Source organism: Hemiscyllium ocellatum, chromosome 18 (assembly GCF_020745735.1).
Source record: "Hemiscyllium ocellatum isolate sHemOce1 chromosome 18, sHemOce1.pat.X.cur, whole genome shotgun sequence".
Classification (NCBI taxonomy): Eukaryota; Metazoa; Chordata; class Chondrichthyes; order Orectolobiformes; family Hemiscylliidae; genus Hemiscyllium; species Hemiscyllium ocellatum.
In genome coordinates, this window is record NC_083418.1 from 8812420 (window position 1) to 8827433 (window position 15014).

The 15014-nt window shown below is 44.8% G+C and overlaps 1 protein-coding gene across 1 annotated transcript in view; it reads right to left on the reverse strand.

The window, feature by feature from the left end:
- LOC132824525 (CUGBP Elav-like family member 1) overlaps positions 1-15014 on the reverse strand; it is a 177724-nt gene that overhangs the window by 96599 nt on the left and 66111 nt on the right. The window contains exon 7 of the mRNA XM_060839161.1: positions 703-782. Coding sequence (XP_060695144.1) covers positions 703-782 — 80 coding nt within the window. The remainder of the gene's footprint in view (positions 1-702; positions 783-15014) is intronic.

Here is a 15014-nt window from a genome sequence, read left to right on the forward strand (position 1 = left end):
AGGGCGAGTGGGCGAGGGCGAGACAGGGAGAGGGCGGGAGAGGGCGGGCGAGGGAGAGACGGGGAGAGGGCGGACGGGGAGAGGGCGGGCGGGGGGGCGAGGGAGAGACGGGGAGAGGGCGGGCGGGGGGGCGAGACGAGGAGAGTTGGGGCGGGAGCGAGACGGGGAGTGCGGGGGCGGGAGCAAAACGGGGAGTGCGACGGGGAGCGCGGGGGCAGGAGCGAGACGGGGAGTGCAGGGGCGGGAGCGAGACGGGGAGTGCAGGGGCGGGAGCGAGACTGGGCAGAGCGGGGGGTGGGAGCGACTGAGAGAGAGCTGGTGACAGACAGCGGGCGAGTGAATGACAGAGACTGAGCGAGCAACAGAAAATGGAGAGCGTGTGAGTCAGCAATGAAATGAATACGGGAGAGAGAATTAATGAGCAATACCAAGGGAGAGTGTACAAAAAATCAACAGCGTGGATAAAACAGCACCAGCATTTGTAGGAGTTGGCAGTGAGGGGCAGCGAGGGCTGGGCGACCGGGCACTTGTCAGCACAAAGCCTGATGAGATGGGATACCAGATAAGTACTTAACAGGCGGTGACTGTCGGGCCAGCTCGAGCAGACAGTGGACTGCAATGAGTTTGTATAAATCGCAACAAGGGCATGTGGGAACAAATGTCTCGAGAGCTTCTATGTATGACATGGACAGTTGGACTCACCTCCATCGTCTGCGACTGGTGCATGGTCTTGATTGCATTCTGGGCCATGGAGCGGGTGGCAAACGTTATAAACGCACAGCCTGCAGAGAGACAGTCAGGGACAACAATCCCAATACAAACAGCACAAGCTTCACATGTAGGGGCAGCTTAACAGGTCAGGGCACAGGGGCAACCCCAACAGCAGGGAGCTGGGGTAGGAGAGAAAACAGATGAAGAACAGCGGCAGGTATTTACAATACTTCATTGTCGAAGATATATCCCAATGGAGACAGGTGGTGGGAGCTGTTAAACCAACCTCACGGTACCATGTGACTAGCAAGTAGAATCATACAGTGCGGAAATAGACCCTTCGGTCCAACTCATCCATGCCGACCAAGTTTCCCAAACTAAATTAGCCCCATTTCCCTCTAAGCCAATTCTGTTCATGTATCTATTCAAATGTCTCTTCAAATGTCATAACTGCACCTGCACCTGCCACTTCCTCTAGCACAGACAAACCACCCTGTGTGTCAAAGAGTTGCCCCTCCAATCCTTCTCCTTTCACCTTCAAATTATGCCCTCGAGTTTTGAACTCCCCAACCGTAGAGAAAAGACCTTATCTAAGCCTCTCATGATTTTATAAACTTCTGAGGTCACCCCCTCAAACGCTCCAGTGAAAAGTGTCAATTTTTCCAGCCTATTCTTCTAATTCAAAACCTCTAATCCCAGTAACATCCTTCCGAATCTTTTCTGCATCCTCTCCACTTCAATGACATCCTTCCTATAGCAGGGCAAATGGAACTGTATAGAGTACTCCAAAAGTGGCCTCACCAACATCCTGAAAGTAACACTAAGGCAGACATGAAGACCTCCTTTAAACGTACCAAAAGGAGAAGAGACAACAGTGAACATCGGCCTGAACAGAATATGGCTAGGGAAATAATTATCACAGACAAGAAGAGGGCAAAGGAATTAAAATAGTACTTTGCATCAACCTTTATGGTAGACGACATCAACTGGATGAAAACAAAGAATACAAAGAACAGGAGAGCATTAGAGCAGGCCCCTTGGCACAACAAGACGGCACGGTGGCACAGTGACGGAGACCCGGGTTTAATTCCCACCTCAGGCGGAGTTTGCACATTCTCCCTGTGTCTGTGTGGGTTTCCTCCAGGTGCTCTGGTTTCTTCCCACAATCCAAAACTGTGCAGGTCAGGTGAATTGGCTATGCTAAATTACCCATAGTGTTAGGTTAAGGGGTAAATGTAGGGGAATGGGTCTGGGTGGGTTATGCTTCGTGGGTCGGTATGGACTTGTTGGGCGAAGGGCCTGTTTCCACACTGTATGTAATCTAATCTAATCTAAAGACTATGCCGATACAGGATGCCTTTCTAAACTAAAAGCCTTTTGCCTTGACATGATCTGTATCCTTCTATTTTTTGCTAGTTCATCTGTCAGTCAAGGTGCCATTAAACATCGCTGTTGTATCTGCCTCACCATTCCAGGCACTCACCACCCTCTGTGTAAAAACCTTGCCTCTCACAACTCTTTTAAACTTAGCCCCTTTTACCTTAAAACCATATGTCCTAGTGATTGACATTTCTACCCTGGGAAAAAGACTCTTTACTATCCAAGTTTCACAAATTTATAAAATTTTGTCACGCTGCCCCTCATTCTTCAAATGTTCAAGTCGGTCCAATCTTTCCTCATAGCTAATACCCTCCCATCCAGGCAGCATCCTGGTAGACTGTTTCTGCACACTCTTCAAAGCCTCCACATCCTTCTGTTAGTGTGGCAAACAGAACTGTATAAATTATCCCTATCACAGTTTTACTGAAGTTCTATACGGCTACAAAATTACTTGCCAATTTTTATACCAAATGTGTTGCTGGAAAAGGGCTCATGCCCGAAACGTCGATTCTCCTGCTCCTTGGATGCTACCTGACCTGCTGCACTTTTCCAGCAACACATGTTCAGCTCTGATCTCCAGCATCTGCAGTCCTCACTTTCTCCTCGAAGACTTATTAATGATAGGCAGCATGACTTTGTGCAGGAAAGTTTGTGTCTCAGAAACTTGATTGAGTTTTTTGTGAAGAAATGACAAAAGATAATTGAAGAGGGCAGCAACACATTTTCAGCTATCATTCATAAGTCCATGTTTTTCCAAATGTGAGGAAATGCTATTCTTCAGAACCTTCTCCAATAATTACCCTATCACTGACACAAGGCTCATCAGCTTGGAATGTTCCAGATTATCCCTGGTGCCCTTCTTAAAGGATCAGCAGGGGCTATTCTCCTAGTCCTTTGGGTCCTATGACTAAAGAGCATATAAAGATTTCATGAAAGGCCCCACAATGTTCTCATCTGCCTCCCTCAGCATTCTGGGAGAGATCACATCAGATCCAGCTGTAATTCTTTTCAAAATACCCGACACAGCCTCCCCAGAATCTCATTTACTCCTCCCAAAGTTCACCATCCACCGTACCCTCCTGCTTTGCGAATACTGATGTAAGGTATTGTTTAAGGACCTCACCCACGTCCACCAGCTCCATACATTAAATCCACCCCCCTGTCCTTGAGTGGACGTACACTTTCCCTTGCTACTCTCTTGCTCCTTAGATTGGTATACAACACCTTGGGTTTCCCTTAATCCCAAAGGCATGTAATAGCCCATTTTAACATAGAACAGGACAGCATAGGAGCTGTGCCAAACATGCTACCAAGTTCGACTAATCCCTTCTGCCTGCCCATGTCCAAATCCCTCCATTCCTTGCTTATTCACCTCCTTATCTAAAAGCCTATCATATCTGCCTCCGCCACGGCCCCAGGCAGCAGGTTCCAGGCACACACACTATAAAAAACTTGCCCCTCACACCCCCTGTAAACATTCCTCCTCTTACCTTCTATGCAAGCCCCACCAATTCCTTGTTTGAGATCTTTTGTCTCTCATCCTCCCTCCCTCGCCCCGTCTCTCGCCCTCCCTTGCCCAGTCTCTCGCCTGCCCGCCCCTCCCTTGCCCAGTCTCTCCCCTGCCCATCCTCTTCGAATTCTTTGAGGGCTCTGCCTGTCTTTCCTTTAAGGTTTCATCAATCTTACATACGCCCTTTTCCTTTTTGACTAAGCTCTCAATTTCTCTTGCCATCCAAGTTTCCGGAATCTTACCATTCTTATCCTTCATTTCCACAAGAACGTGCTGGTCTGGAAGGCTAAATTAACTGGCCTTGACAAGACTCCCACTTACTAGATGTAGATTTACCTTCAAACAGCTGCTCCAGCCTACATTCCCCTAAGAACAAGTGAACAAAGAAAAATTACAGCACAAGAACAGGTCCTTCGGCCCTCTAAGCCTGTGCCAACCCAGATCCTCTTAGCCTGTTGCCTATTTTCTAAGGATTTGTATCCCTCTGCTCCCTGCCCATTCATTTATCTGTCTAAATACATTTTAAATGACGTCATCGTGCCCGCCTCTAACACTTCCTCTGGCAAAGCATCCAATATACTCTGCGTAAAGAACTTTCAAAGCATATCTCCCTTAAAGCTTTCTCCTCTCACCTTGAACTCGTGACCCCTAGTAACTGAGTCCCCCACTCTGGGCGAAAGCTTCTTGCTATCCACCCTGTCTATACCTCTCATTATTTCGCAGACCTCAATCAGGTCCCCCCTCAACCTCCGTCTTTCTAATGAAAATAATCCTAATCTACTTAACCTCTCCTCATAGCTAGCACCCTCCATACCAGGCAACATCCTGGTGAACCTCCTCTGCACCCTCTCCAAAGCATCCACATCCTTTTGGTAATGTGGTGACCAGAACTGTACACAGAATTCTCAATGTGGCTGAACCAAAGTCCTATGCAACTGTAACATGACCTGCCCAACTCTTGTGTTCAATACCACATCTGATGAAGGAAAGCATGCCGTATATGCCTTCTTGACCATTCTATTGACCTGCGTTGCCACCTTCAGGGAACAATGGACCTGAGCACTCAGATCTCTCTGAACATCAAGTTTCCCCAGGACTTTTCCATTTACTGTATTGTTCGCTCTTGAATTGGAGCTTCCAAAATGCATCACGGTACATTTGCCTGGATTGAACTCTATCTGCCAATTCTCCGTTCAACTCACCAACCTATCTATATTTTGCTGCATTCTCTGACAGTCCCTTCAATATTCTACTAATATTGTGGTAATTAGTCTTCTCCCAACTTCATCCAAGGACTGCTCGCATCCCTATCCATAAGTAACTTAAAACTTTCAGAATTATGGGCACTGTTTCCAAAATGCTCTCCCCCTGAAACCTCAAACACGTGGTTAGGTTCATTTCCCAGTACCAGATCTAATATGGCCCCTTCCCCAGTTGGACTATTTATATATTGTTCCAAAAAAAATCCGAGACATGCATAACAAATTCTCCCCCTTCAAAGGCAGTGGCATTAAGTCAGACCCAGTCAATATTGGGGAAGTTAAAATCACCCACCACAACAATCCTGCTGGTTTCACATTTTTGCATATTCTGTAGGTATATTTGTTCCTCTATCTCCAACTGGCTGTTGGGAGGCCTGTCGAACAATCCCAGCAAAACAATTGCACTTCTCTTAGTCCTGAGCTTGATGCAATTAGTCTTGCTGAATGAACCATACAAAGTGTCATCCCTCACAATACAGCTGTGATATTCCCCCTTATCAGTAATGCCCTCCTCTTTTACATCTCAATTACCCTGAAACATCCAATCCCCAGAACATTAAGCTGCCAGTCTTGTCCTTCTCTAAACCAAGTCTCTGTAACATTTACGGCATGATAGTTTTATATGTATTGATGCAAGCTCATCTGCCTTTACCTGTCTAATGCCTCGCATTATAATAAATACACTTCAGACCTCCAGTTCTGCCCTAAAAGCAAATTACTGCGGATGCTGGAATCTGAAACCAAAAGAGAAAATGCTGGAAAATCTCAGCAGGTCTGGCAGCATCTGTAAGGAGAGAAAAGAGCTGACGTTTCGAGTCTAACTGACCCTTTGTCAAAGCTCTTTTCTCTCCTTACAGATGCTGCCAGACCTGCTGAGATTTTCCAGCATTTTCTCTTCCAGATCTGCCATGTTCAGTAACATACCCCCCGTGTGTTCTTCCTCTTAGCCTTACTGGCTTGAGTCTCAAACACCTTGGTCATTTCACTTGCTGACCTACTGCTTTGATTCACGGTCCCCTGCCACACTCGTGTAAACCCTCCCAAGTGGCGCTAGCAAAACTCCTTGCCAGGATATTGCTGCCCTTTCAGCTAGGTGCAATCGGTTCTTCTTTTTCAGGTCCTGCCTACCCTGGAACACATCCCAATGATTCAGATAACAGAGTCCCTCCTTCCTACACTAGCTCTTTAGCCACGTCTTTAACCATACTATCTTACTATTCCTAGCCTCATGGCACAGGACAGAGGAAGAAACCCCAAGATTATAACCCTAGAGGTCCTGCTTTTTAATTTTTTACTCCTTTTGCAGAACTTTCTCTCTCTTTCTGCCCATGTCCTTGATACCAATACAGACCACAACCTCTGGCAGCTCACCCTCTCCCTACAGGATACCCCATGCTGGGTCACAGACCGTCCTTGATCCTTAGCACAAGGCAGGAGATACATCACCAAAGAGTCCTGTCTATGGCTACAGAAATGTCTGTCAGTGCCCCCCCTACAGAATCCTATCACTTCTGTCCGCCTACGCACCAACCCTTCCTGCCGTATAATAGTGCTAGTCACGATGCCAATGATTTGGTTGCTTGCTGTTGTGCTTTCCCCTGAGAGGCCATCCCCCCCAACATTATGCAAACGGATATGCCTGCTTGAGGGGAGAATGGCCACAAGGGTCTCCTGGATTGCCTGCTGACACTTTAGTCTCCCAGGTCATTACCCAAAGCTTCTGTCTCTTTCGCCCTTAATGGTGGTGCGACCAGCTGGCTAAACATGGACACTCCATAGTGCATAGTGATAGAGGTGATTTCGTACACTTACACTGTTCTCATGTATTCCTATACTTGAGTACACGCAACAATAAAATCTCATTCTGATGAGTTCACCTTGAGTTCCCGGCACTCCATGTAGCAAATCATTATTCTGAAAACACTAAATAATCGAGGGACACAGTTAAACATAATAACTATCACTAGAGGTAAACATACTCAGGCAACTATTGGCACCAAAGGCTGACAAGTTCACTGATGGGCTGCATTGTGGAATTTTAAAAGACTGAAGGGTTAGTGGGTGCACTGTGGTAATCTTCCAAGAATTGCTAGATCTGGAAACAATTGGAAAACTGTCAAAGTAACATGTTTATTCAAAAAACAAGGAGATACAAAAAACAGGTAAGCACAGACCTGCTGGCTTAATACGCTATCGAGAGAATGCACGGGCCTGTTAAAAGGATACAATACATGACCATTTAGAAAGAATCAACAGAGTCAGCATGGCTTCACAAGGGGGGTGGGGGGGATCGTGTCTGACAAATTAAACACAGTCCTTTGAGGAGAAAGAACGCACAATAAATAAAGGGGTAGTACCAGTAAACACTTGATTTCTCAAACACGTTTGATAAGGTAACAAACATAAAGCTGTTATGGTTCAGGTGAGAGCCCATGATGTTGAGGGTTGTATGTAGCTTGAAGAGAGGATTGGCTAACAGAGAAGACAAGGTGGAGATAAGGAGGGCATGTTCAAGTTGGCAACCTGCAACTAGTGGAGTGCCACAGGAATCAATGTTGGGACCACAGTTATTTACAATACGCTTTAATATCCGGGATGACAGAAGTGAATGTACAATTTATGGATGATTAAAAAAAACAGGAGTCGGAGATCCAAGATGGTGGCGACCCAGCAAGTCTGAGTCTAAGTGCTCCTCCCAAGACTTGGGCAAAGTGGACCACCCGCTTCCACCACACTTACCAAATCATTTAAAATAGTTTTTACTTAATGTAATTAGTTGCTCTGTACTAAATTTGAACAGTCTAGTCTGCTGCAAAAATGACTAAAGGTAAAGGAGCCCGCTGTTAGTTCTCAGCATACAGGAACCCCTCCCCTGCCTTCCCCAAGAGGCATCCGGAGCTGCCCCGGGGGACTAATCTACGGTGGCAAGCCTCGTGGAAGTAATTTCCAAACTTGACTCGAAGATCAACGGCCTTCATCGAAGAGTCTCGCAGCAGATGGATTTCACTCTCGGCCACGCTACAAAAGCACAACCGAGACATTGAGGAAATCGAGCGCTGAGTCGGAGGGGCGGAGCTAAAGGCCGCAACCTCCGAGACTACCGCAGAATTGGCCGTGGGCCGGCTCCAGAATCTTGAACAGCGAGTCCAGACCTTAGAAAATCACATCGACGACCTCAATTCTCAAGGCCGTCGAAAAAATATTCGTTTGCTGGGCCTTCCTGAAAGGGAAGAGCGTTCCTCGAGCAGTGGCTTCCACAGCTGTTAAATCTGGAGGCTGGATCAGGCCAGTTAAGGGTGGAATGGGCCTACAGGGTTGCAATGTGCGGGCCCGACTTGGACCAGAGCCCCCCTCTGATCCTGTTCCGGCTGCAGAGCTACAAAAAGCTTCTAGAAATCTTGGGAAAGATCCCCAAGCTATGATTTATAAAGGATCCAAGATGATGCTATTCCAGGACTTTTTCCCAGCTTTGGCCTGAAAGAGGAAGGCGTTTGACGAAGCGAAGAAGCGTTTAAGGGACTTAAACATCCAGTACTCCCTGCGCTACCCAGTGACGCTACGTTTTAGCCATGAAGGGTCCATGTATAACTTCAGATCGCCAGAGAAGGCCAAGGAATTTCTAGACTCGCTTAGATAAATTGTAAGAGTTAATTCAAATGGCGAATGATGTTGTTCTGCCCTCCCCCCCCATCCCAGTTAACCCTTTTTTTTCCCTTTCATTACCATACTGTTTAATATTATCTCCAGGGGGTGGAGAGAAGTGTTCTTCACTTAGAAATTTTCTCAGTTTTTTTTTTAATATGCATATACTGGGCGGTCTAGTTAATGTAGGTGGGGGGAGGTGGTTACCTTATTCTATTTTATCTGTCTTCAACAGCGGGGCTGGTTTCCCCCGTTATTTTGTATTACTATATTTAATTATTATTTGCTGAGACAGTAATTTTATAGTTATATATGTTCATACATGGTATTAACATTATTAAATATATCCAGGTGTAGGTGTGGGTGGGTGGGTGGGGGAGGGGTAGGGTACTCACTGTTAACTCTAACTTCGTAGTATATTTGAATTTTCTTAATTCTATCGTGAGATGCCTGGGTCAAGGGTGGAGCGCTGGTTGGGAGAGGATATGGTGGGCTTTTGGAAAGGAAGTGATGCCCCCGGGAACAGGGGAGAAAATTTCTATTTAAATACTTTTTTTATAAATTAGAAATAGTTTTTTTATTATATTAGTGTATTAAAGAACCTCTATTTTTGTGAATTTTACATGTTCTATACTCAGGATGTTTTGGGTGGGGTTTCTTCTCCCGAGGGGTCTCGGACTTGCCCGGACAATTATGGTTAATCATTCGATTAAATGGTGCACCTGGAATGTCAAGGGGAGTAATTCACCAATCAAAAGGAAGAAAATATTATCAACCCTCAAGAAAGGAAGGGTTGATATAGCTCTCCTACAGGAGACACACTTATTGGATAAAGAACACTTGAAATTATGACAGGGTGGATTTGATCAGGCCTTCTTTTCTTCCTTCAGCTCAAAAAGTAGGGGAGTTGTCATCCTTATTCGGAACAATCTCCCTTTCAAAATCCTAAATCAGATCAAAGACGAATCTGGACGATATCTTCTGATTAAAGCCCTAATAAATGGAGAGGAATCTGGGTTCTTAAAACTGTATTGTCCACCGACACATCCTTTTAAATTTACAACGGAAGCCTTCTCCAAATTGATGGCTCTCAGTGCCCGTCATACAATTATAGGGGGAGACTTTAATTGTATTATGGACTTGGAAATAGATAGGATTCCCAAGAGTACTGCAGGAGTATCCCTCAGATCCAGACAATTGGTGGATTTGAACAAAGAATTAGGACTAGATGATGTGTGGAGATGCCTTCACCCACAGGGCAGAGATGTTCCTTTTTACACCAATCCACATAAATGTCACACCAGAATTGATATGTTTTTTGCCCCCTCGATTTTTTAAAATTCCATATCATCCTGTAAAATAGGTAGTACAACAATTTCTGATCACGCTGCTGTATATATGGAAATCAAGGCGAGGAACAATGAGACATCCCCCTGGCATTGGCGCATGGATTCCTTCCTGATGGAAGATAGTAAATTTGTAAAGTACTGCTCTCAAGAATTTAAAATTTTTTTAGAAATTAATTCAGGTACAGATAGCAACCCATCAATGATGTGGGAGCTTACGCTCGAGGTTTGATCATTTAATACTCGGTGACAACAGTATCTGCTTGAAGCTCACTTAAAAGCTGCTGAAACTGCATTTGCTGACAGACCTTCTATTATCAAATTACAAAGGTTTACAGCCCTTAGGACAGCCCTGAACACCACGCTTACCCAAACGGCTAAGAGGGAAATATTATTTGCAAAACAAAGGTCATATGAATTTGGCGATAAACCTGGTAGATACTTAGCATTTCTCACAAAGAAGAAAAAGGCCCCTCAAACTATCACATCTATCAAGGAAAGTGCGGGTACTCTGACTCTAGGTCATAAAAGGATTAACGCAATCTTTAGAACATTTTATTCTGACTTATAGAAATCGCAGGATTGCGAAGATAGAGCTAGGAGGATGTAGTCCTTTTTTAAAAACTTGACCTTTCCGGACTTAATTCCGGAACAGGTATCGGTCCTGAATGTTCCCCTAACAATCCAAGAAATACTTGACGCAATCAGGCAACTTCAGAGTGGTAAAGCACCTGGCCCAGATGGCTTTCAAGCTGAATTCTATAAAGAATTTATAGGAATATTGGTTGGTCCACTTACAGACATGTATAACTACTTTTACAGTCAGGGCTGTCTCCCGCCTTCCCTGAAAGCCTCTCTTATTCTCAAAAAAGGGAGGACACAGAAGATTGCATGTCATACAGACCAATATCCTTGCTAAATGTAGATTTTAAAATTATTTCTAAAACGTTAGCATTGAGGCTAAAAAGGGTATTGCCACACATCATAAAGGAGAATCAACGGGGTTTATTAAGAGCCGTAGATCATCCAATAATATTAGAAGGGTTTTGAATGTGATTCAAGCGTGCCATCAGAGCAAGATACTGGGAGTAGTAGTCTCATTAGACGCGAAAAAGGCATTTGACAGGGTTGAGTGGTCATATCTGCTTTACACCTTGGAAAGGTTTGGTGTTGGAAAGGTGTTTGCCAAATGGGTCTCAACACTGTATAATGATGCCAAAAGCAGTTGTGATTACCAATGGACTAGTCTCGGATAGCTTCAGTGTGGGTAGGGACTGCCGTCAGGGAGGTCCTCTCTCGCCATTGCTGTTTACGCAAATAATCGAGCCACTAGCAGAAGCTATACCGGCTGACCCTAATATAACGGCCCCGAGGATTGGTACAGGTAAACATAAAATTACCCTTTATGCAGATGATGTTCTCCTATTCCTCAGTAATCCCCTGATGTCCGTGCCTCGCTTAATTCAAGTTATTAATACATTTAGTGTATTTTCAGGCTATGAAATTAATTTTTCAAAATCGGAGGCTATGCCAATGGGCGGCCTCACTAGTATCTCCCACCTATCGGACTGATCCCACTTTCCCTTTCGGTGGTCCCTGGAGAGTTTCTTATATTTAGGCATTTTTATCATCCCAGTATTTGGCCAGCTATACAAGGCTAACTTTGTGCATTTACTGGAGAGGATAAGGCAGGACCTCCAGCGATGGGGAGACCTTCCAATTTCCTGGTTAGGCAGAATAGGACTAATTAAAATGAATGTCCTGCCCCATCTCCTATACCCGATGAGAATTCTTCTGGTGATGCTGCCAAGGTTGGAACTACGCAAATGGTGTGGCTGGCTGGGTTCCTTCATCTGGAATCATAGGCGGCTCCTCATTAACTGAAGAAGCTACAGCTTCCACAGGCAAGGGGAGGACTGGATTTTCCAGATTTTAGGAAATATCAGTTAAGTTCCCTATTAAGCTACATAGCCGATTGATTGCGGGTCAGACAAGACCCAATCTGGCTGGACATCAAGGCTTCTCAAGTAAAATGCCCACTTATTAACCTCTTATTTTCAGACAAGAGGAAAATCATCACGGATCACTGTAAAAACCCTATAATACGAAATACAATTAAAGCTTGAAATATAATGTGGCAAAATGAGGGCAATTCACATAAAACATCCCCTTATGCTCCAAAATTGAGGACATGGGCGTTTCAACCGGGGCTTACAGATGCCACTTTCAAACTCTGGAGATCCAGGGGTATCTCCTGTTGAGGGGATCTGTTTAAGGAAGGGGTCCTGATGTCTTTTGAACAGCTGCATCAGAAATTTGGATTTCTAACGGTGATCTCTTCCAATACTTCCAAATTTGAGATTACACACAGAAGACAACTACGCTATTAGATAGTCTTTATAAATCAGACAAAAAATGTAGAGTGTTATGACCAATGGGGGTACCTTCGGTCAGCTCTCGCTATAATTTATTACATGATGAAGTATCGGTACAATTTGCTTAAAACATGGGATCAAGATTTGGGGCTGGAAATCTCTATAGAAATGTGGAATGATATTTGGGAAAACGCCAGAAAAATCTCCATCTGGAACAGAACCACGGCCATTCAGTTGAAGATACTTCACAGGGCACATATAGCACCTGACCGATTGGCAAAATTTAAGGCAGGAGCATCTCCAATGTGTCCCAAATGTAAAACAGAGGTGGGCGCTCTTGTACATTGCTTATGGACCTGTCATAAGATTCGTAGATATTGGACTAAAGTAGAAAATTCTCTGACAGAAATCTTGGGAACGGAACTTAGAATGGATCCAGTATCTATCCTTTTTGGCTTTTCGAGCTTACCTTCCCTAGATGTACATGGGAAGAGATTATTTTCCATTCCCTCTTTCTGTGCAAGGAGAAATATTTTGGTGAACTGGGTGGCTGAGGGCCCTCCTAGACTTTTGAATTGGTGCAGAATAATCATGGATTATTATTCCTTTGACTTCCTTACAAACACGGTGCACCAAAAAACCGAATTATTCCATAAAATATGGCAGCCCTTCTTGAATTTCACAGATGCAGATATTTCGGCCGTTCTAACAAGGACTTTTATCTAATTGAGACAACAACCCTGGTTGATCCAGGGCTCCTTGGGAGAGGAATCCCACACGAATACGGGTTTTGTTACGATCTGATGTTAACACATTCCGAGCATGTACTCAATTTCTGTGTTATCTGTCGTTTCTTTGTCTTTTCTTAAGTAATGTAAGAGATTTAATTATACACTTTGGTTAGTTGTAGGTTAGATTAGTAGTTAGTTGAGTTTTGTCTTTTTTTTCCTTTTCTCGTTTTTTTTAATTTGATAGATTTTGGTTATTATTTGGGATTTAATTGTATATAAATGTTTATACTTGTTTTTTTTAATTTGTAAACATGTAAAAACATGTTAAATTTTCAATAGAAACATCTCTTAAAAAAAGTGGGAAGGCAAGTAATGATAATGACACAAAGTGGCTGCAAGAAGGATACAGACTAATTTAAGTGAGCACGCAAAAACTTGGTTGATGAAATATGTGGGAAAACGTGAGGTTATCCACTTTGGCAGAAATTTGATGAAGGGCTTATGCTCAAAACATCGATTCTCCTGTCCCTCGGATGCTGCCTGAATGGCTGTGTTTTTCCAGCACCACACTCTTCAACTCTAACCTCCAGCATCTGCAGTCCTCACTTTGTTGCCTTCACCTGTCCCATCTGACTTCTCTCTCCCCTTGTTCAACTTGACTGGAATCTTTGTTTCCATTTCTGGGGATAGGCTGGCCAGCACGGTGGCACAGTGGTTAGCACTGCTGCCTCACAGCGCCAAAGACCCGGGTTCAATTCCCGCCTCAAGCAACTGTCTGTGTGGAGCTTGCACGTTCTCCCCGAGTCTGCGTGGGTTTCCTCCGGGTGCTCTGGTTTCCTCCCACAGTTCAAAGACATACAGGTTAGGTGCTTCCTGTCAAGATTCCATTCAACTTATCCAGTTTCTCAGTGTCCATCAGACCTGTCCTGATGATACCACCATCTACAGGGGAGCTTCAGGAATATCCACCTTCTACTTTAACAGAGAATTTCCTGCCACCATGGCCAACAGGGGCCTGAGCCATTTCTGATTCATTTACCATACTTCTGCCATCACCCCTTCTTGCCCCTCTCAACACGATAAGGTCCCTCTGGACATTGCACTAGCATTGGCATCCAAAGATCATAAGCTGCCATTTTTGTCACGAGATTCAGAAACACAGTGGGCGGCACGGTGGCACAGTGGTTAGCACTGCTGCCTCACAGCGCTGGAGACCCGGGTTCAATTCCCGACTCAGGCGACTGACTGTGTGGAGTTTGCACATTCTCCCTGTGTCTGCGTGGGTTTCCTCCGGGTGCTCCGGTTTCCTCCACAGTCCAAAGATGTGCAGGTTAGGTGAATTGGCCATGCTAAATTGCCCGTAGTGTTAGGTAAAGGGGTAAATGTAGGGGTATGGGTGGGTTGCGTTTTGGCGGGTCGGTGTGGACTTGTTGGGCTGAAGGGCTTGTTTCCACACTGTAAGTAATCTAATCTCACACATGCCCCATCATCATCACCACTACCCCACTGGCACTCCGCAGAGATCATTTCCTCAGTGGCACACTTCCTCCACTCCCAACACTTCCCACATCCCCATGGCGCCTTCCCAAGCATTTGCAGGTGGTGTAAAAACCTGCCTTCTCACTATTCAAGGCCCCTATATCTTCCACATGAAGTAGCAATTTACCTATACTTCAATCAACCTAGTCTACTGCACTTGCTGCTCATAGTGTGGTCTCCTCTACACTATGGCGATGAAACGCAGATTGGGCAACTTCTTTGTGGAACATTGAATCTTAACCACAAAAAGATCTTGAGCTTCCAGTTGCCAACCACTTCACAGCACCATTGTGTTCCCTGGCCAACATCTGAATCTCTGGTTTGCTACAGTGCTCCGGCGAGACTCAGCACAATCTGGGAGAACTGCATCCCATTTTCCACTTAGGGATCCTGAAACCTTAAGGATTCAATATTAATTTTGGAATCTGATAGGTTCTTACTTGATAAGGGAATCAGGGGTAACAGGAAGAAGGCAGGAGAACTGAGTTGAGCAACATAGCAGCCATGATTAAGTGGAG